This window comes from Bos taurus, chromosome 13 (genome assembly GCF_002263795.3).
Source record: "Bos taurus isolate L1 Dominette 01449 registration number 42190680 breed Hereford chromosome 13, ARS-UCD2.0, whole genome shotgun sequence".
In the NCBI taxonomy this organism is placed as follows: domain Eukaryota; kingdom Metazoa; phylum Chordata; class Mammalia; order Artiodactyla; family Bovidae; genus Bos; species Bos taurus.
The window spans coordinates 21,526,957-21,550,570 of record NC_037340.1 but is presented as its reverse complement, the minus strand read 5'-3'; the positions used below and the strand labels follow the sequence as shown (position 1 = coordinate 21,550,570).

The following is a 23,614-nucleotide window of genomic DNA, read 5'->3' as shown; positions in this document are numbered from 1 at the left end:
GGCTACAGTTCATGGAGTTGCAAAGAGTCAGATATGACTGAGCGACTGAGCACGCATGCGCACGCACACAACATAAAAGGAAGAAGTGTTTAGAAAATTGTCACGTAAAGACAATAAATTAATTAATAGAGCAAAATGTAAAATAAAAACTCAAAAGTGAAACTGTAAAACGCATGTGTGACATACATAAAATCAACTGAATTTGCTAATTCCTTATACTTGGCAGAAAGCGAACTATTTGACAGGAGAGGTATCATAATTCTGAGACAGGCATAAGAAGTATCATATGCGGGACAAGAAATTTGTGAAGCGTTCTTTGAAAAGCTTGTAGAAGTAGGTAAATAGGGGCTAGATGGTGTGCTGCAAATTTATAGCAGGTACAGCCACATATGACTGTGAGTTTTGAAACCGAATCATGCTGTTCTACAACTTGCCCCATGGAATCACTGTGGGGAATTGACTATCAGAGGAAATTAGGGCCATATTAATAGATTTCTTTTTTTCCAGCCATGCCACGCAGCTTGTGGAATCTTAGTTCTTCCACCAGGGATGGAACTCAAGCCCCTGCTTTGGAAGGGGGAGTCTTAACCACTGGACCACCGGGGAAGCCCCTCTCATAGATTACTAAGCACGTCTACCTCTCTTATTGCCTCTGTTACATATTTTTCTTATGCTTGTTGCCATCTGGGTTCTAATTATTGTGATCTCTGCTAATTCTTTTTTAATAACACAAGAATTATAATCCTATGTAAACACTGCTCCAGTTTTACTTGTTTGCCTATTTCTCAGTGGTATTACAAAGATAAATTAATCAATGCTTTCAAGACCTTGAAGACAGAAACCTCCTAATAAGAGTTAAAAAATCTGAAGTGGGTGCATTTATAATCCTAAAAACCATTGAGAAAGTCACTCATAAAAAATGCCTTTTGTTTTAAGACAGCTTCTTGTTTACAGGAGTAAAGTTACACTCTTATGGTTCCCTAGCCTCCATTTCATCTTTATAAGGTATAATCCTCATGAAGGCAGCCTGTTAGTGGAGAAGGAAATGGTAACCCACTCCAGTATTCTTGCCTGGGAAATCCCATGAAACCTGGCGGACTACAGTCCATAGGGTCACAGAAGAGTTGGACACAACTTAGTGACTAAACGACAATGATAAGCTTTTAGTAATTGCTGATCTCACAAGTTCACGACAGCAACAAGTCCAAAGAATATAGGTGGTGTCCATTTATTTAAGAATAAATTCATGGGTTAATCATTAATTTCTATACATGTATTTGAACGTGCTATTTTTATTTTATTTTTTTTGAACGTGCTATTTTTAATCATTCAAATAATTTCATGTTTGTAGGGCACGTGTTTGTATCTTGAAGCTATTAAATAAGCAGGATGAAGATGGTGATGACTGACAAAGTGAGATTTGTATTAATTTTTCCAAAAAATTAGGCCAAGTAAATTGGAGTGATAGCATTTTCAGTTTGTTTATTGATGCCAAGTATTATTAAATATTATATTAATAACTTTGGGAGGAGTTGAAAATTTAAAGGAAAAAATACATGTTGTTTTATTTACATGGCTATTTCTAATGATACGGGTTTTCATCCAAAATACCTGAATAAATGACCAAATGACACCTGGACCTTCATAAGCTCTGAGTCAATGGAGTCAATGATAGTTAACATTGTATTATATACCTGAAGGGTTTGGCATAGCAAAAGTTCCTTAAAACTAGTTTCCTGAATAATAACAGCTCCTTATCTGATTTCTAATAAGGAGGTGGAAATGATTTGATATATGTTGTTTCTAATAGCAATCGAGGCAAATTGCTTTTGTAATAGAATCACATCACAATTAGATATTATGTTTCACAGAAACATTATGATGGCTTCATTTTTGTTATATTGAAATGATCATAACTAGTGTATTTACTGGTGTTATAAGAATGGAATTAGCTTTTAATGTATCAGACATCATTCTAAGTATTTTGTCTGCATTGAATAAGTATGAATGCTAAAACTAGGTGAGAGTATGACAAGAAAGAAGATGTTTTGTATGCACAGAGTATCTCCTCCAAAGATACTTAGTAATTAGAAAAGGAAAAATAGTAAGTTTACAGTAAAGAAACAAAATCTGGTAGACATCACCTTAAGCAGGTGATCAAAGTTAACATGGCTGGTAATGAGACGTGATGACATCAGGTACCTCCTGATGTATGCATGATGACAGACAAAATACCATTCCCTGGGTATTCTTTTTTTTTTTTTTCTTCCACACTGTGTATCTTGTGGGATCTTACCCCACCAGAGATGGATCCCTGGTCCTGGGCAATGAAAGCCTGCATGTTAACCACTGGACTGCCTGGGAAGTCCCTCCCCTAGTATTCTTGCTAAAATAGAGACCTGTATTTAACCATGAAGCAGCAGTAGACAAACCTCAAATCAAGATCACTGTACAGAGACTGGTAAAGACTCTTCAAAATGTCAAGTTCATGAAAGATAAAGAAAGACAGAAAATGTGTCATAGATTGGAGGAGGTGCGACTAGAAGATTTGACAAATAAATGCAGTGTGGGTCCTATATTGGATTCCAAATAGGAATAAGGGTGGTTTGGGGACAGTTCACAAAAGGTGAATATAGCATGTAGATTAGTTAAGAGTATCACACCAATGGTAATTTCTTGGTGTTAGAAATCATACCATGAGTATATCGTGTTACTACTTGGGGATGCTTGTTGAAAGCTATATGGGAACTCTTCGATAAGTTTTCCAAGTTTATTTACAAGCCTGAAATTATTTCAAAACAAAACTTTACAAGTTGTTCATTCGCTCAGTAATATGTGACTCTTTGTGACCCCATGGACTGCAGCACACCAGGTTTCCCTTCACCATCTCCCAGAACTTGCCCAAACTCATGACCATTGAGTCGGTGATACCATCCAACCATCTCATCCTCTGTCATCCCCTTCTCCTCCTGCCTTCAATCTTGCCCAGCATTAGGGTCTTTTCCAATGAGTTGGCTCTTCACATCAGGTGGGCAAAGTATTAAAGCTTCAGAATCAATTCTTCCAATGAATATTCAAGATTGATTTCCTTTAGGACTGACTGGTTTGACCTCCTTGATCAAACTTTATAAGAAAGGAAAACTAATAAGTTCAAAGCACCAGAAGCAGTAGAGCCAGGATTTCAATCCAAATGTGCTTGACTCCAAACTCCTAAATCTTGCCCACTACAGGACATCACTCTCTCTCCCTTATACTAGGTGATCCTTTTCCTACCTATTTTCACATCTTCTACAGGCATTTTCTACTTGGTACTCTTAACGTTGTCAGTGACTGATGTTTTTGTTCTTAGTTAACATAACTTAATTTTCTTTAAAATTTAATAACAGCGGAAATAGAAAGCTCCCGGATGCCTGAGGCTAAAGCCACACACACAAAAAGAAAATCTGGAGAAGGTACAGAGCAGTCTTTCTGATGAAATCACAGGGACTAGACTAGACTAGACTCGACTCAACTCCATGCTGGGCTGCGTGGAGCTGTCATGAGCTGCACACCATTGAGGTCTGATGGTAACGTGGTGGTCTCTTCTCACTGGATGATGGGAACAGCCTGAACTACTCATTTTGCACATTTGAGGATTAGATGCTTCCGTTTCTTATCTGCCAAGGATAGATCCAAGGGCCTGTTTTCTAAACTTACACAACATTCATTTATTTATTTATTTATTTTGTAAATAGACTCCTAATTTTTTTTTATTCCTTTTTTTTAACTTTATAATATTGTATTGGTTTTGCCATATATCAACATGAATCCGCTACAGGTATACACGTGTTCCCCATCCTGAACCCTCCTCCCTCCCTGTACCATCCCTTTGGGTCACCCAATGCACCAGCCCCAAGCATCCAGTATCGTGCATCGAACCTGGACTGGCGACTCGTTTCATATATGATATTATACATGTTTCAATGCCATTCTTCCAAATCATCCCACCCTCTCCCTCTCCCACAGAGTCCAAAAGACTGTTCTATACATCAGTGTCTCTTTTGCTGTCTCGTACACAGGATTATTATCATCTTTCTAAATTCCATATATATGCATTAGTATACTGTATTGGTGTTTTTCTTTCTGACTTACTTCACTCTGTATAATAGGCTCCAGTTTCATCCACCTCATTAGAACTGATTCAAATGTATTCTTTTTGATGGCTGAGTAATATTCCATTGTGTATATGTACCACTGCTTTCTTATCCATTCATCTGCTGATGGACATCTAGGTTGCTTCCATGTCCTGGCTATTATAAACAGTGCTGCGATGAACATTGGGGTACACGTGTCTCTTTCAATCTGGTTTCCTCAGTGTGTATGCCCAGCAGTGAGATTGCTGGGTCATAAGGCAGTTCTATTTCCAGTTTTTTAAGGAATCTCCACACTGTTCTCCATAGTGGCTGTACTAGTTTGCATTCCCACCAACAGTGTAAGAGGGCTCCCTTTTCTCCACACCCTCTCCAGCATTTATTGCTTGTAGACTTTTGGATCGCAGCCATTCTGACTGGCGTGAAATGGTACCTCATTGTGGTTCTGATTTGCATTTCTCTGATAACGAGTGATGATGAGCATCTTTGCATGTGTTTTACAATTGTCAATGGTAATGACTTTTCACTGGTTTATTCACCTGTTTAACAAATATTCACTTATAAAAGTAAAATAAACTGAAAGATATAAATATAAGTATATGGGCTTCCCTGGTGGCTCAAATGGTAAAGAATCTGCCTGCAACGCAGGAGATCCTGGTTTGATCCCTGGATCTGGACGAACCCTGGAGAAGGGAATGGCTACACATTCCAATATTCTTGCCTGGAGAATTCCATGGACAGAAGAGCCTGGAGTACTAGAGTCCATAGGGTCACAAAGAGTCAGATATGACTGAGCAACTAACACTTTTCAAGTTGGTATACAGGTGTATGTATGTACATACAGATAGAAAAATTTGAATTAACAAGTTTCTACAGCAAGTTACTACCAAAGAGAGAAAATGTACTATGGAGAGGCATTTCCATGTGGCCGACAGCAATGCAAGCTTCTTTTGATATATCCTAAAGTCAGATCCTGCTTCAAGGCCATAAATGAGCTGAGTATTTGCCAGGAATAAAATAGCTGCAGTGGGCAGGATGCTTCACGCCACTTTTACCATGTGGAATTTTTACAAAATGGAATTTAAACAAACTCTCCCTCTTGCAGGGGAATGAACAGGATATGGGTCGTTAATCCAGTGACAGAAAACACTGGAAACCTAATTAAAAGGTCAAATTGTTCAGGAAAAGGGGCTAATCAATATGCAAATATACAGGCAAGGGAGTGGCTCCTTTCAGAAATAAAGCCCATCAATCGAATTGATTTTCTGGGTTAGAAATTCTAACTGCTTCAGCACTTTTTTGTAACCGACAACTTAATTAACCCTGCATATTGAATGACACTGCATGGGGCTACATGTAAATTAGAAAATAACATATGAACATTTTGCAGTTACCCATTGCTTGTTCATATGAACTTGAGACTGAGTGAACATCATATCTTTTGATCTCTTACACTTCCTGGTTCCTAGCAACACTTGGCTTATGGTTGCCTGCCTATACTTGCACGTTTTGAGAATTATTCAAATGAGTTATGTGACTGTTTACCATTCAGGGAGAGTGCAGAGCATAAGTCTGTTTAAGGGCACAGAGGGTAAGAAAAACCAGGATTTATAAAGGAGCCCTGGGAGAGTCAGTGGGGGAGGGGAGACCCAGAGGTCACATCCGGATTTTCCACACTGCTCTGAGAACAAGGCAGTAATTCTACCAGACTTCTCCAACCTGAGTGTGCATGGTAATCACTTAAGGTTCTTGTTAAAAATAGACTCTGCTGCGGATAGTCAGGGGTGGGGGGAGGGAACTAAAATTCTGCATTTCTAACAAGCTCCCAGTGCTCCTGAGACTGTCCCAGAAACCCCACTTGGAAAGTCAAGACTTTGTGTCATATAAATGGTCTTTGAAACTCTAAAACAGTGCTGTAAGGAAGCTTTGACAAGTGTGAAATGGGTTAAAAGGATAAATAGACTTGATTCTGGATAACATCATCTCACTTTGCCTGTTAGCACTCATCTGACCTGAAATTTTCCATTTAGGGCAGGAAAGGATAGGGATACCTCCTAGCACAGCACCTTTAAAGTAATGATTTGCAAAAGCTCTTTGCAGCCTCAGTACACCTAAGGACAAGGACATGGTGGCTACTTCCTTGACCAGTGACCCTCAAACAGGGCAGGACAGGAAATGTATTCCTATGAGCTTATCCGGGACAGTTTGAAAATGCCCTTGCTTGTCTCCGTGGATCATAATCTGTCCTCCCTTCTCTCCTGTCACTGGAAAAATGATTGTTTTAGAGTTAAAATGTCTGTATGACAGTGATTAGTATCAATACTAACAGTCATCTAGAGCAGCCACTGCTTAAGCATAGTACAAATGTTATTAATAAATCATTCCATTCTAGTGAAAATCTTAGAAAGTAGGTACTATCATCATTCCCATTTTACAGCTGAGGGAAATGATTAACATAAAGTAAAAACACTGTAAGTTACCCAGCTTTTAGCTGGCAGAAGTGGAGACTCTTGTGTAGGCAGCCTGTTTCTAAGTCGACATGCTTATACACTCTATCAAGCTGCCCCTCAGCTGACATTGAAACAGCTCGAAACACTGACCAACTGAAACTGGTTTTGCTCCCTAAAATCAGGCTGTTGAATAATCAAAACCTGGGTTACTTTACAGAAACAGCAGTGCACATGTGCAAGATAGGAACCGGTGTCTCCAGACTGACCCTAAACCAAGAAACTTCAATCTACGCATCTCAAAGAACCGATAAGTTGCCACTGGAGCCCTTTACAAAGTGAGAAGTCAGCTTCCAGCAGCACAGTAACTAGAGACTAGCCAATCAGCTTCCAAGTTTGAAATCCCCTGACCCCTTAAATTTCGCCCCAACCTTGAATCTGAGAGACAGATTTGAGCCTTGCCTGTCTCCCTGCAGGTCAACCTCGCAATAAAGCCCTTTTCTTTCTCAAATACCTGCGTCACAGTATTGGTTTCTATGCACATCAGGTAGGGTATTAGGATTTGGAATTCAGTGCAGGCAAATCTCAGCAGAAGGGTGACTAAATCATTCAAAATTTGACCACAGGTTGAAATGAAAATTTAGGCCAGGTCCAATTTTAACTCTTCATCCTCCTCCACTAACATCCCCTCTTTTATTTTTTTTTATTTTTTTTTTTTTTAACATTTTATTTGGAAATAAATTCAATGAAAGTTACAATAATCCAGAGAGTCTCCTATATTTTTTATGCAGATTCACTGGTTTTTAATAGTTTGCCAAAGTGGCCAACTTTTGGATTTTTCAAAAGCTAAATAAGTAAATTGATGCCTCTCAACACAGCTTCCAAGAGCTGCTCCTTTACCCACCCTACTCATGTCTACAGCTGGTCCTGCAGGGATCAGGACTCAGGTAGCTAAACTCAGCCTGTCTATCAGGAGTGAACCTTACTTGACATTTGTGTCAGACATTGGCTGCATAACAAGAAATTCCTTGCAATTTATCACTCATTGAGAGTGACTAAAAGTGTTCTACTTCCGGTCCCATCGGCATAGGAACAGAGCACCTTTAGTGAAGAAGGGATGAGACCTACATTCTGGGGCTGGAATTTCAGGCACAACACATGTTCCTGATGGGGAGGCCAACTTATAAACAAACAATGTGAGATCTTGACTATTTCACCGAAAGTAATCATCCACCTAAGTCATAGGCTATAATTTAGTAAGAAGAAATGGACAAAAATAAAGTTACTGAAAACAGACACCAAAAAATATTTTTAAAGGATACTAGAATACTAACTTGTTCAGGAAATTTCAATTCCAAAATGTCTGAAGTCTTTTATCTTCTAAGATTTTCCACAAGACTTATACCTAGCTGCTTTTTGTTGTATTTACTCTTAGGGAACATTATATTCCATCTACATTTTGCTAACTTTTCTGTGCTACAAAATGTTTTCCTTGAAAAGAGTCCTGTGGAAGCTTTATCATTTAATAACTTCAGGATGAGACTATGTTTTACACTCATGTTATCTAAAATTAACCCTTGTTAAGTCTTCATAGGGTCCTAGAGAGATCAGAAAGGATGATTAAAAATGGGTTTGATAAGACAACCTATGATGAAAAATAGGAGTAACTGGATTTATTTATTTCACCTGAGACACAGCTGCTTGACTGTGGGATCCCACTTTAGCAGCCCTAATTATAGAAGATTAATGTGAAACCTCCAAGTATTTGCCTCACTTGTGACTTTAAAAAGTTGAGTAGATAGTTATCTATCTAGATTTACTTTACAGTCATCACAGACAACGGCGAATGTATGATTACTTCCTATGACTCGAAATTTATGTAAAGAATGGTGCCTGTCCTCTACTAAAGACACAACATGGAGAAATGGGATGAAATTAAACTGAAATATGATGAACTCAAGGATGACTTTTAAAAAGAAAGTATGTTCTTGCTTTGGAAAACAAAGGTTAGGAATATGCGTAAAAATTGGCCACTATCTTCGAGAATTTCCAAAGTCGCTTCCATGACTAAAATATTAGATGGGAATGTTTAGCCTGAGTCATTAACACCATCTGTGGAAGAGGGACTAGATCCTTCCATGTCCACTGGCTTTGGGACAAGCAGACCAGCTCACCTGCATGGCATGCAAAGGAATTCAGTTACTCTGATCTCAGATTGGTTTTGTGGAATGGGGGAAAAACACAGCCTTTCTTTTCCATAAAAGGCCCTCAAATAATACTTTCTTCAGGACAGATAATTATTCTCAAAATTTATAATTTCAATATGATAATATTAATAGTAAAGTGAATTAATTAGACAAAAATTAAGTTAGAGAAACAGTTGTACAGACACAGCTTATCCTAGTCTGTTATTAAACTAGAGAAAAACCCCATGAATGAAGACAAGTAAGGACAGGTTGATGAACTGTGTATGTCTTGTGCCTGTGTGTCCAGTCGTGTTCGACTCTTTTGCAATGCTATGGACTGTAGCCTGCGAAGCTCCTCTGTCCATGGAGTTTCCTAGACAAGAATACTGGAGTGGGTTGCCATTTCCTCCTCCAGATGTATGTCTTACTTGAAATGAAACAACTCACAAGAGAGAATGCAGCAAGTTTATTTACCAGTCAAAATAAAAATAAAAGCAACTTATTGTTAGACACTGTGAATAGGATACAGACAAAAATGTGTGGTCCAGATAATAGCCCGATAGAGATAGCAAATTAAATTGCCTTTTGAGTTAATAATTTAGAAAAATAATCACTTATCAACAGATTTTCTAATGCACAGGAAAAAATAAAATTCTGCAATATACAAAAACAATTGACTTAAGTCACCACAAGCATCGGAATGTAGTTCTCCCAACATCAACATTATGCAAATTTAAGACCAATGGAAATGCTAGTCAAAATGCTGTTATTTTTCTGGGGAAAAAGAAAATACCTCCAGAAAGCCTAATTTTTGTTAATGAAGGTTTCGGTATGTTTTTGAGTAGTCTGAAGATCCCCACAGAGAACAATCCAATTTTTAAATTTTAAAACAGTCTATCATCAAAACTGTACCAGTCTCATCAAAAACTTTACCAGCTTTATGGTAGACAGGAGAGCAACAATTCATTTCATTTTGCTAGTGTTTCTTATATAAAGAATCAATCTTCTTACTAATACATAGAAAAATAGTTAAAAAATTTTAAGGGCAGGGTATGTTTATGTCTGACAAAAAGCACACTGGCAATTTCCTGGCCAAAAAAAATTATTTAAAGATATATGGATATAAATATATGGGTGCATATCTATCTATAGAAAGCGACTCTGAGAGATTACTTAGGAATTAATGTATTTAGGGTTAATATGTTTTGTTGTGAAGAATTAGGACTCAAACAACAATGCTTCATTACTGCCTCATTGTTATTTGATGTTTGCAGTGTCCTTTCATATTTATTTCACTTTTATTCTTGAAATAACACTGGAGGGGAGTCAAAGCAGGCACTTTCCCCTTTGTTCTAGGTTATAACATTGAGGTCCAAAGAGGCCTGAATCTAAGAAAATGAGTTTTGGAGTCAAGGTCTCATAACGTCTGTAACCCCAGAATCCTTCCACTGGGACAATGGCGCTTCTGTAGAAGTTGTGAATCAGAACTTCATAAACTGTGGTTTCAAAAGACACATGAATTATAATTTGGTTGTTGAATCAAACTGTGTCCAGCAATAAATTAAGTTATATGGACTGAGAAGTACAGAAGAAAATCTCAAAATGATGGCATTTGAAGGTCTCATAGAAATTAAAAAAAAAAAAGAAGAAGAAATTTCAACTGGTTCCCAGGTTTGTAGTCAGAAAGTTCTAGGTTTGCAACCTGATAACTACGGACTTTAAATAAGGAACAAAAAACCCAAATAAGTACCACTATTTGAAGGTAAGGTGCTTGACTCATTGCTTGTCATGTGATAGGGACTTATGCCAATTTTTTTTTTCCTTTAACTACTGTTTGAAGACATGCTTCTTCCTTTAATGTGTCCAACTGGAAAACTAGGTTTTAACATCTGTTTTTACTGCAAATATGATTTAAGAATTGTTATTTAACTCAAAAAGAACAATGGGGATATTTAAACAAAAAAGGACAAAGGGGAAATTGAAGGAACATGTAATCAAATTACTACATACATACATATATATCAGATCAGATCAGATCAGATCAGTCGCTCAGTCGTGTCCAACTCTTTGCGACCCCATGAATCGCAGCACGCCAGGCCTCCCTGTCCAACACCAACTCCCAGAGTTCACTGAGACTCATGTCCATCGAGTCAATGATGCCATCCAGCCATCTTATCCTCTGTCGTTCCCTTCTCCTCCTGCCCCCAATCCCTCCCAGCATCAGAGTCTTTTCCAATGAGTCAACACTTCACATGAGGTGGCCAAAGTACTGGAGTTTCAGCTTTAGCATCATTCCTTCCAAAGAAATCCCAGGGCTGATCTCCTTCAGAATGGACTGGTTGGATCTCCTTGCAGTCCAAGGGACTCTCAAGAGTCTTCTCCAACACCACAGTTCAAAAGCATCAATTCTTCGGTGCTCAGCCTTCTTCACAGTCCAACTCTCACATCCATACATGACCACAGGAAAAACCATAGCCTTGACTAGACGGACCTTTGTTGGCAAAGTAATGTCTCTGCTTTTGAATACGCTATCTAGGTTGGTCATAACTTTCCTTCCAAGGAGTAAGCGTCTTTTAATTTCATGGCTGCAGTCACCATCTGCAGTGATTTTGGAGCCCAGAAAAATAAAGTCTGACACTGTTTCCACTGTTTCCCCATCTATCTGCCATGAAGTGATGGGACCGGATGCCATGATCTTCGTCTTCTGAATGTTGGGCTTTAAGCCAACTTTTTCACTCTCCACTTTCACTTTCATCAAGAGGCTTTTGAGTTCCTCTTCACTTTCTGCCATAAAGGTGGTGTCATCTGCATATCTGAGGTTATTGATATTTCTCCCGGCAATCTTGATTCCAGCTTGTGTTTCTTCCAGTCCAGCGTTTCTCATGATGTACTCTGCATATAAGTTAAATAAACAGGGTGACAATATACAGCCTTGACGTACTCCTTTTCCTATTTGGAACCAGTCTGTTGTTCCATGTCCAGTTCTAACTGTTGCTTCCTGACCTGCATACAAATTTCTCAAGAGGCAGGTCAGGTGGTCTGGTATTCCCATCTCTTTCAGAATTTCCCACAGTTTATTGTGATCCACACAGTCAAAGGCTTTGGCATAGTCAATAAAGCAGAAATAGATGTTTTTCTGGAACTCTCTTGCTTTTTCCATGATCCAGTGTATGTTGGCAATTTGATCTCTGGTTCCTCTGCCTTTTCTAAAACCAGCTTGAACATCAGGAAGTTCACGGTTCACATATTGCTGAAGCCTGGCTTGGAGAATTTTGAGCATTACTTTACTAGCGTGTGAGATAGTATAAATACTAATCATTTTAGTTTACATTATTAAAGCAAAGAGAAATTAGGGTGTTTTGGCACGTGAAGAATGTGAATTAAATGGTAAGTTTTACTCTGACAGCATAATAGTATTGTGGATGGGAGAAAAGAGACAACTGTTACTCTATGTCCAATATTCCTCCTTTTCTAGAAAATTAACCCAAGATCCCAAAATACTGTTCAGACCACATTTATAGATGATAGTGGTGAAGGGGATAATATTCTTTAAAAAGTTATGTTTCCAGGTCAGACACTCCTGTGTCTTCCTGTGACCTACTGGGAGGAAGTTGGGAAGGGCAGTCATCCCAGTTTTCAGCTTTCTGACTTCCTTTCCCTTTGCCCAGGGCTGGTTAGTTAATCAGCTGCCCTTGAGTCTCCCCTAGGCTAGATCTTTCTGTTCTCTTCTTTTGTCTAACTGGCTGACAGAAAGGATGCCCTGGGTATGCAAATTTCATCATTTGGTGTTAAGACTTAAGAAACTCCCCTCTTCCCTTAGAGGTTAAACTTAAGTCCTGTTTCCAGCCAAACTACCAGAGGGGGCCTGCGTGCTGTCGCTTCAGTTGTGCCCATCTTTGTGATCCCCTGGACTGTAGCCTGCCAGGCTCTGCTGTCCATGGGATCCTCCAGGCAAGAATACAAGAGTGGGTTGCCATTCCCTTCTCCAGGGGAATCTTCCCAACCCCAGGACCGAACCTGCTTCTCTTACTTCTCCTGCATTGGCAAGCAGGTTCTTTACCACTAGCACCACTTGGAAAGTCCACCAGAAAGCTCTGCATCAAGGATTTTGATGATTATATCAGGAACCTAATCTATGAAGTGGATCACTGTTTCCCATTTGCTGTTTTCCCTTGGGGTTAAGCCTCTCAATAATATCACAGAGGGGAGAGTAGCTGTGGCTGAGTGTCTGTGTTGTGTGTATGGAGAGGGGTGGGGGAAGAGGCTGTATGTGGGCATCGTTGAGTCCCTGGCCATAACACTACCTTAACACTGCAATTCTGTCATCACCTCTAAAACCTGGTTCTACTCCAAGGCTGGCATAATAGAGAGGGAGTGAAGAGAACAAGGCAGGATTGGAAAGATGAGCAGACCAGTGGAAGAAATAGTGAAACATGGATCACTTTCTACAATTTTTAAAACAAATATATAACATCATATTTCTGAAAGAAAGAATGTAGGAAACTTTTATAAAATATTCTAGTAAGAAAATTTGTAAGTTCCAAGATATAAAACTATTTGAATGAAAAAGTCTAAATGGCAAATTTTTCCTGAAAAAAAAGTAACTACATGATATTATCAACTTTATTGTTATAAACTGAACTTATTAATATGTACTTGGATGTGAATGCGCATGTGTGTGTGTGTGTGTGTGTGTGTGTATGTGTTCTGTTGGTGGTGATAGGGATAGTGGATTCAGGACTAATTTCTAGCCGGAAGAAATTCTTGACAATGGTTTAGATTCTCACGGAAAACCAATGGCACAGTAACTAAAATAAAGGTTTCTATCAATGATATATATTTAAAAATCAATGCATGGAGCACCAGATAAGTTTCAAGCTCAAGCTCGAGTCTTTCCATCTGTGTTTTAGCCAATCTTTGGTGTTCAAACCAACAAGGTCACAATCACAGTAAGAAAAAAATAGATCTTTATATCATCATATTTTTTCTTGAAACTATCAGAAAGTTGTTACGAGGCAACAAAACTCTATTCCAAAGAGAAAAAAAAATCTTCTTTAAGGAAAGACAGGACACACGAACTACCGCCCCTGTGGGAGAACATTTGAGAAAGTCTAAGAAGAAATCAGCTAACATTATAACTGATGAACTTTTTCCTTTGCTTATAGACAAAGACCTAGGTCATATTCTGGAATCTCCATGTGGACATGCCAATGTTCAAACTCTTATAAAGTATATATTATATTATTAGGGACTGTGATATAGTGGGAAGATTGTCAAATGCAATACATTCCTGAAAATCATGGTATTAATCCAATATTTCTCATTTTCTCTTCTTTTGAAGATCTGTTCTAAGCCAGACCATGAATCATTTCCGAATCTGTCATCTTCTCTGAGACTGCTTGAATATGCAAAGGAAAAGGAATGATGTAATTCAGCAAGGGGTGGTGGCTACTTCATCTGCTTCTGAACTTCAATGAAGCATCATGATACAATTAATTTCCATTTTCACTGTTAGAAGGTGATCTCCTGATATAGGAACATCTACATATACACAATGAAGGCTGATGGTCAACATTTTTGATATCTTATATTTACCACATCAATGCCTCTTTAAATCAGATCAGCCATTACTCTATTAGTTCTATCTTTGTGTCAATAATATCTGGCAATTGCACTTGAAAAGGTAAAGTTATTTTGTTTTCACTGCACATCTTTCTAAACTGAACAGGACATTGCTTCACGATAGTAAGATCACCACTGTAATCAGCGGCAATGAAACTAAATAACGTTTGAAATGTTAAATCAGGAATCATCTTTGACAAAATGATTATCAAAGAATATTCTGAGAACCGAGAGTGGTAACGTTTACACATACATTTTGAACGAGGGACTGACTGCCTAGGTTCGCACCTGAGTCACACCACTTACTAGCATGAGAACCTTAGAGAGGCTGGTTATTCCAAGGTTAAGTTCTCCTATCTGCAACACCTAGATGGTAAGTGATATTTAAATTATAGAACTGTTGTGACAACTGAAAAAGTTGGGCTTCCTCGGTGGTTCAGTGGTTAAGAATCTGCCTGCCAAGACAGGGACATGAGTTTGATCCCTGGTCCAGGAAGATACCCCATGCCACAAGGCATCAAAACCCGTGGGCCACAATTACTGAGCCCCCACTCAAGAGCCTGTGCTCTGCAACAAGAGAAGCCACTGAAATGAGAAGGCTTCACACCACGTCTAGGGAGTCTCCCCAGCTCTCCACAACTAGAGAAAAGCCCTTGCACAGAAACAAAAACCCAGCAGAGCCACAAATAAATAAAACTTTTTAAAAAAGCTAATCCATGTAAGCATTCAATTTGACAGGAAGAATACAGTATCAGTGACCATGTAAGCTAAGGGAGACCTGCTTCAATATCTCCTGTCCTCCCCACTGTATAGATGCAGAAACTGTGCCTCAGAAGATTTAAATTACCTTTTAAGGAACCACCACTGGAAAGTGATTTAAGCTTGGGCTTGAATTACGTTTGGAGCCTTCTGGATTTAATTAATTATTTTCTTTTATATTAAACTTCTCTGCTTACCACATGGAATTTAGTCTACATGTGTTATTTGAATTATGAATGTGTCTAGTTAAATCATCTTCAGACCAAGAGTAATAAACTCATATAAAATGGAAGATTGTGAATTAACTGTATTAAAAATGTTGTCTAAATGCATGGATTACAAGAAAACTGAAAAGTATCAAGATAAACCTCAACTCTGAATGGAATGTGCAACTCATGCTACTTACTGGATAAATCAGTGGACAATTAAATTAATTAACTAATGGTTAAAAAAATACTGGCTTCTCAAAACAATTCTTTATCATATTCCACAACATCTTATCTGTAATCTAAACTGCAAATGCAGAACTAAATATATTTGAAAAGTGATCACAACAAACAATGTCAGTATGTCAGGTAAAGCAAAAATTTTTTCACAGCAGGAAAAAAAAAGAAATTCGAAATGTCAAAGCACTTACTGCAGCCTGGCGATGAGTATTGGACAGTATTCCATGAATCTTCACTTTGTCCTTTTCCATTTGGTCTATGTTCACCCACAAATCCCGGCTGGCAGAATCAGATGGACCATATATCCGAGATATATAGTAATTATGATCTGTGTCCTCCTGTAATGATAGAAAATAAGGCACATCAAGAACACAGAAAATACAGACAGACTTTGAGGGTATTGTACCAAGTGAAATGTCAGCAAGAGAAAGATAAATACCAAAGACCTTGTGGTATCTCTTATATGTGGAATCTAAAAAAGCCAAACTCATGGAAACACATGAGAATAGTGGTGATGAGGGGCTGGAAGGGGGTAAAATGGGGAGATGTTGGTCAAAGGGTACAGACTTCCAGTAATAACATGATTTGTTCTGGGGATCTAATGCACAGCATGGGTGATTATAACTAAAAATACTGTACTATAGAGTAACTATATGCAGGTCAAGAAGCAACAGTTAGAACTGGACATGGAACAACAGACTGGTTCCAAATCGGGAAAGGAGTACGTCAAGGCTGTATACTGTCACCCTGTTTGTTCAACTTATATGCAGAGTACATCATGAGAAACCCTGGGCTGGAGGAAGCCCAAGCTGGAATCAAGATTGTCGGGAGAAATATCAATAACCTCAGATATGCAGATGACACCACCCTTCTGGCAGAAAAAAGAACTAAAGAGCCTCTTGATGAAAGTGAAAGAGGAGAGTGAAAAAGTTGTCTTAAAGCTCAACATTCAGCAAATTAAGATTGTGGCATCCAGTCCCATCACTTCATGGCAGATAGATAGGGAAACGGTGGAAACAGTGGCATAGTTTATTTTTGGGGGGCTCCAAAATCACTGCAGATGGTGACTGCAGCCATGAAATTAAAAGACGCTTACTCCTTAGAAGAAAAGCTGTGGCCAACCTGGACAGCATATTAAAAAGCAGACACATCACGTAACCAACAAATGTCCATCTAGTCAAGGCTATGGTTTTTCCAGTAGTCATGTATGGATGTGAGAGTTGGACTATAAAGAAAGCTGAGCACAAAAGAATTGATGCTTTTGAACTGTGGTGTTGGAGAAGACTCTTGAGTCCCTCGGACTGCAAGGAGATCCAACTAGTCCATCCTAAAGGAAATCAGTCCTGAATATTCATTGGAAGGACTGAGACTGAAGTGGAAACTCCAATACTTTGGCCACCTTATGTGAATAATTGACTCACTCGAAAAGACCCTGATGCTGAGAAAGATTGAAGGCGGGAGGAGAAGGGGACAACAGATGACGAGATGGTTGGATGGCATCACTGATTCAATGGACATAAGTTTGAGTAAACTCCGGGAATTGGTGATGGACAGGGAGGCCTGGCGTCCTGCAGTCCATGGGGTCGCAAGGAGTCAGACACAACTGAGTGACTGAACTGAACTGAACTGAGAGTAACTATATAGTAACTTTTCCAGTAGTCATGTATGGATGTTAGAGTTGGACCATACAGAAGTCTGAGCACCTAAGGATTGATGCTTTTGAACTGTAGTGTTGGAGAAGACTCTAGAGAGTCCCATGAACTGCAAGGAGATCAAACCAGTCAATCCTAAAGGAAATCAATCCTGAATATTTATTTGAAGGACTGATGCTGAAGCTCCAATACTTTGGCCACTTGATGTGAAAAGCTGGCTCATCAGAAAAGACCCTGACACTGGGAAAGATTGAAGTCAGGAGGAGAAGAAGACGACAGAGGATGAGAAGGTGGGATGGCAACACTGACTCAATGGACATAAGATTAAGCAAGCTCCAGGAGATGGTGAAGGACAGGGAATCCTGGCGTGCTGCAGTCCATGTGGTTGCAAAGAGTTCGACATAGCTAACTGACTGAATAACAATATAGTAACTTGAAAGTTGCTAAGACTGTATATCTTAGAAGTTATCACCACTAAAAAAGTAATGGTAATAGTATGACATGTTGGAGATGTTAGCTAATGCTCTATGTAAGTGTATCAAATCAGCATGTTATGCTCCTTAAACTTACACCATGTTACATGTCAATTACATCTCAATAAAGGTAGGAAAAAAAGAGAAACATTTATTTTCTTTTCAGAACCTACTCAGTACTAGCTAAATTTGCCTAAACCATTTTACTTTCTAATTTAGAATATAAAAAAAGTATAGTTTACTTATGACCTTGGCAGCTTGAAATTTCTCCATTTCATCAGTTTATTTTGCTCTTTCCCTAGAGTTGTTTAAACATCATTTTACCCTAAAATTGAGAGTATGTCAGAATTGTGGCAAGCAAAGATAGAGGTAATCATATTTGGTTCTTGTTATAAGCTTTGTGTTGATTCTGACTGCTATTTTAAATAATACTTCTAAGATGAATCCACTTGTAACAATTTTTTTCTTTTTCAGGTGAATTTAGTGCTACATTCAATGTTTTTTTTTTTTTTTTTCACATCAGTTAAATTTTTAATACTTTTATTGTCCTAGGATCAAAAAATAATTTTCTTTCTTCCGATTCCCTTTTAAAAAGAGAAATATTTAAAAAAAATAAAAAGAGAAACATTTAAATCATTATACATCAAAATTACATAATTTAAAGAGTTATATATAGAGTTTTGGGCTTCCCGGGTGGGGGTAGGGGTAAAAAACCTGCCTGCTAATGCAGGAGACTCAAGTGACACGGGCTCAACCCATGGGTCGGGGAGATTGCCCTGGAGGACAAAATAGCAACCCACTCTAGTATTCTCACCTGAGAAATCCCATGGACAAAGGAGCCTGGCGGGCTACAGTTCAGGGGGTTGCAAAGCGTGGGACACAACTGAGCACACACACTCCACCTGGAATACTTCATATACAGTTCATTATAAAGAAGAAAAAAGTCAGCCCCCAAAAGAAAAAAAAAAAAAGAAGAAGAACAGAGGTGTTCCTAAAATTCATAAAAAAACAAACAAAAATGATTCTATTGGAATTAGAAGTGTTAGTATTCTTCAAAATAGCCAAATGAATTAAATAATCTCTCAGGAAAGTGGGGCTTCCCTGTTGGATCAAAGGGTAAAGCATTTGCCTGCAATGCAAGAGACCCGGGTTTGATCCCTGGGTCGGGAAGATACCCTGGAGAAGGCGATGTCAACCCACTCCAGCACTCTTGCCTGGAGGATCCTATGGATGGAGAAGCCTGGTAGGCTACAGTCCATGGTGTCGCAAAGAGTCGGACATGACTGAGTGACTTCACTTTCACTTTCAATGAAAGTGAATTAGATTTTTAAAATATAAAAGTAATAAGCCTCTTTAGAATAAACTGTTACATAAAACCAAAACATAAAGGCTAGTGAGCAATCTGTGTACAAGGGTCTTTCCTAAACCAGTATGTTAGGTTTCTATTTGCTGCTGCCTAAACAAAAAATGTCACTTTTGGAATTCAGTACAGTCTAGTCACACACACACATTCTTTGCGACCCCATGGACTGCAGCACCCCAGGCTTCCCTGTCCATCACCAACTCCCGGAGCCTCAAATTCATGTCCATCGCGTCGCTGATGCCATCCAATCATTTCATCCTCCATTGTCCCCTTCTCCTCCCACTTTCAATTTTTCCCAGCATCATGGTCTTTTTCCAGTGAGTCAGTTCTTCGCATCGGGTGGCCATAGTATTGGAGTTTCAGCTTCAGTCTCAGTCCTTCCAAAGAATATTCAGGACTGATCTCCTTTAGGATGAACTGGTTGGATCTCCTTGCAGTCCAAGGGACTCTCAAGAGTCTTCTCCAGCACCAGAGTTCAAAAGCATCAAATCTTCTGCGCTCAGCTTTCTTTATATTCCCAATTCTCACATCCATACATGACTACTGGAAAAGCCATAGCTTTGACTAGACAGACCTTTGTTGGTAAAGTAATGTCTCTGCTTTTTAATATGCTGTCTACGTTGATCACAGCTTTTCTTCCAAGGAGAAGCATCTTTTAATTTCATGGCTGCAGCCACCATCTGCAGTGATTTTGGAGTCCAAAAAAATAAAGTCTGTCACTGTTTCCATTATTTCCCCATCTATTTGCCATGAAGTGATGGGACTAGATGCCATGATCTTAGTTTTCTGAATGTTGAGCTTTATGCCAACTTTTTTGCTCTCCTCTTTCACTTAAATCAAGAGGCTCTTTAGTTCTTTGCTTTCTATCATAAGAGTGGTGTCATTTGCATATCTGAGGTTATTGATATTTCTCCTATCAATCTTGATTCCAGCTTGGGCTTCACTTGGCCCAGCATTTTGCTTGATGTTCTCTGCATATAAGCAGAGTGACAATATACAGCCTTGATGTACTCCTCTCCTGATTTGGAACCAGTCTGTTGTTCCACGTCCAGTTTTAACTGTTGCTTCCTGACCTGCATACAGATTTCTCAGGAGGCAGGTCAGGTGGTCTGGTATTCCCATCTCTTTAAGAATTTTCCACAGTTTGTGGTGATCCACACAGCCAAAGGTTTTGGCATAGTCAATAAAGCAAAATAGATGTTTTTCTGGAACTAGTCTTTTCTAATAATGTGAACTATAATTACTATTGAGTGACAGCAAATTCAAACTTCTCCTTTTAAACTAGGATTTGCCCCTGCTTTCATTGAATGGTCATAGAAATTGAGTTTTCTAGACAGCATATTAAAAAGTCTAGATAAACTTATTAAAAAGCAGAGATATTACTTTGCCAACAAAGGTCTGTCTAGTCAAAGCTATGGTTTTTCCAGTAGTCATGTATGGATGTGAGAGTTGGACCATAAAGAAACCTGAGCAATGAAGAATTGATGCTTTTGAACTGTGGTGTTGGAGAAGACTCTTGAGAGTGCCTTGGACTGTAAGGAGAGTCAACCAGTCCATCCTAAAGGAGATCAGTCCTAGATATTCATTGGAAGGACTGATGCTAAAACTGAAACTCCAATACTTTGGCCACCTGATGTGAAGAACTGACACATTTGAAAAGACCCTGATGCTGAGAAAGACTGAAGGCAGGAGGAGAAGGGGAAGACAGAGGATAAGATGGTTGGATGGCATCACCAACTTGATGGACATGAGTTTGAGCAAGCTTTGGGAGTTGGTGATGGACAGCGAGGCCTGGAGTGCTACAGTCCATAGTCACAAAGAGTTGGACAGCACTGTGCAACTGAACGGAGCTGAACTGACTGAGAAATTGAGATAATACGTCTCTTCCCTATAATGCGGGTTGCTGAATGCCATTTGTACTTGAATTATCACTATTGATATCAGTATGGTACCTGTCACAAAACCTTTATTTTTCTTGTTTCTCACTCACTGAATATTTACATGTTTTAAAAAGCATTTTTGCTGAGGAACACTCAGTAAAATCATATTATTCTTGACTAATTTGAAACACAATTAGGTTTTCTGTGGTTTATTTTCTCATGAAATGTAATTTGGCTTATCTATTTGAGGAGTCTCTAAACAGAACCCACTCCAGTGTTCTTGCCTGGAGAATCCCAGGGACGGGGGAGCCTGGTGGGCTGCCGTCTATGGGGTCACACAGAGTCGGACATGACTGAAGTGACTTAGCATTAGCAAACAGAACATATTTGAAAACACTCAAGTATATGTAAGATTTATGGTTAGTGAACAGAGGGTCTATGATTAGAATAATAAAATTTGGGATAAATTTTATCTAATGCATTTATTATTTAAGTGCTAATTATATAAAATATAATTATCCTTGAGATCCAGTCTAAATAAGAATCCCATGTACCTTTTCTTAAGTACCATATATGGTACTTACCCTAACCTTAACCCCTACATAAAGGAAAGGAATATGGTAAGCAAAATCCTAAATAGATCTTTAATTAATCCTAAATAGATTTTGCTTCATGACTAAAAGAAAAAATATGACCCCAAGTGTAAATCTTGAGAAATGTGATTAAATGTTAACAGTAAATTAAAAAAATAAATCCTAGGAAAATCTCCAATTAAACTCTATCATATACAAATTACATGTATACCCATGATTAACGATAAAGTGCAGTGGAGAAGAAGAAAAAAGGAAATACAAAGAAAGAAGTAGGAATAAGAGTCTGCAACTCAAAGGAGCTTCCATCTCAATGATTTTCTGGCCCTCCCTTCCAGAAGGTGATGACACGGACGGCCCGGGTTCTAGGAGAGTAACAAGCTTTGTGGTTGTGCTTCAACTCCTTCCATTGTCTGGGGAAGCTTTCAGTGGTGAGAACCTTTCTTGACTTTGGGCACAAGTCCTTCTACAAGTGTCATACTTCTGGCAACAATGGCTGATTGTTAGGATGAGCGTATAACCTAAGGAAGACCAATTAGTGAGACATCCAGGGAACTATGTAGAGAGGAGATAATTTCCCTGATTCTGATTGTTGAGATGTGTAGCTGTGAGACTTGGAACCACTGCCACCATTTTGCTACCAAGGGGGAACCTTGCCTGAAGACAAAGCAAACAGATAAAGACAGAACCATAAGCCCATACGTAATGCAAAGAAAGAGCCAGATCCCTAACCAGTAAAGTGTGCCAGCTCCTAGACTTGTTCAACCACTTAGATGAATCATTAAATCTCTTGTATTGTTAAAACACCTTGAGTTGAGTTATTATGAACCAAAAGAATCCTGACAAACAAGTTTTCTTAACTTGCATGAAAAGAGACTTAAGCAGTGTTGAATAAGACAACCTTATCTACACATTTATAGATCTGGATAACAAACATCTCCCACTCGTATCTAGTATTCCATCAAATCACATAGCAGGAATGAAAACTTTTATCTAACCTGCCAGAAATCATCAAGTCTGAATAACAAATGATAATGACTCATTTAATTTTTCAATGAATGGTATAATAGAGTGGTTTTGAAGAAAATATTCAATGAGTTTAAATTAAAAAATTAATTTTTCTTCCTATTCCTAGTATTTTTACAGAGTTCAGCATCATTGAGGTCAGAGATATAATCTTTATATGAGTTATGTAACAGATTTTATGATAGTGCCAAATTCTTATATAATTGCAAAATAGATATTTTCTTTAATATTACAAATTTTCAGTATAGAGTTCAGTATAATTGTTGCAATCAACATATCTAAAATGACTTCTGTATTTCCTTTAACCTCTAAGTCTTTGTAACGAATCAAGACATAGTCTTGAAGTTAACATAAAGAATAAGAGTATCGTTATGCTAAACAATGGACTTGCTGCAAAAATATACATTTTGGGGTCTGTAATAAGTAATTATAATTACTGATATGGCTATGTGAACATACATTTACATTTTCACTTAAATCGGAGCTTCTCAAAACGATATTACATCTTTGAAAATACTGAAAGCTAAAGCCTTTTGACTTCTTGGTGTTTGCCTTCTACAGCCCAAGCTTGCCAGGTTGTCATGGAAACTTCTATTCAAAGAGGAAGACAATTTATTGTTTACCTAGGAATTTAGAGACAGAAGTTGTTAAATTCCTGGGAGAGGTGTTTGGCTCAGCTATTCAGGAGCGCCATAAACTAGATGTCTCAAAAATATGACATCTTAGCACTACTAAATTATTCAAACCACATCTTGTCCTTTATAGGAGTAATGGTACTTAAAGCTTTGCCAAAAGCCACTTCAGGCGTAAAGATTTTCCTATTCTGCTCAAAAGTAAACTATTTCTAACATCATAGAAAATAAAACAAACCACCACTGTGATATGACTACTTGCCAATTCATTTAGGAAACCAACTGTTACTGAAAGTGGATGGCACAGTAGGTAGCTATAAATCCTATAAGTCCATGCTTTTCAGACATGTCTGGAAATGTGCAGCTGTAAACAGAGGACATACACCAAAAATACAGAGAAAACGTCTT

General features: G+C 38.4%; 1 protein-coding gene across 7 annotated transcripts in view; it reads right to left on the bottom strand.

Annotated features, from left to right (window-relative positions):
* PLXDC2 (plexin domain containing 2) overlaps positions 1-23,614 on the bottom strand; it is a 430,201-nt gene that overhangs the window by 191,811 nt on the left and 214,776 nt on the right. For all 7 annotated transcript variants that reach the window (XM_005214189.5, NM_001077928.1, XM_015473986.3 and 4 more), the window contains one exon: positions 15,782-15,928. In XM_005214189.5, the coding sequence (XP_005214246.1) occupies positions 15,782-15,928 (147 nt within the window). The remainder of the gene's footprint in view (positions 1-15,781; positions 15,929-23,614) is intronic.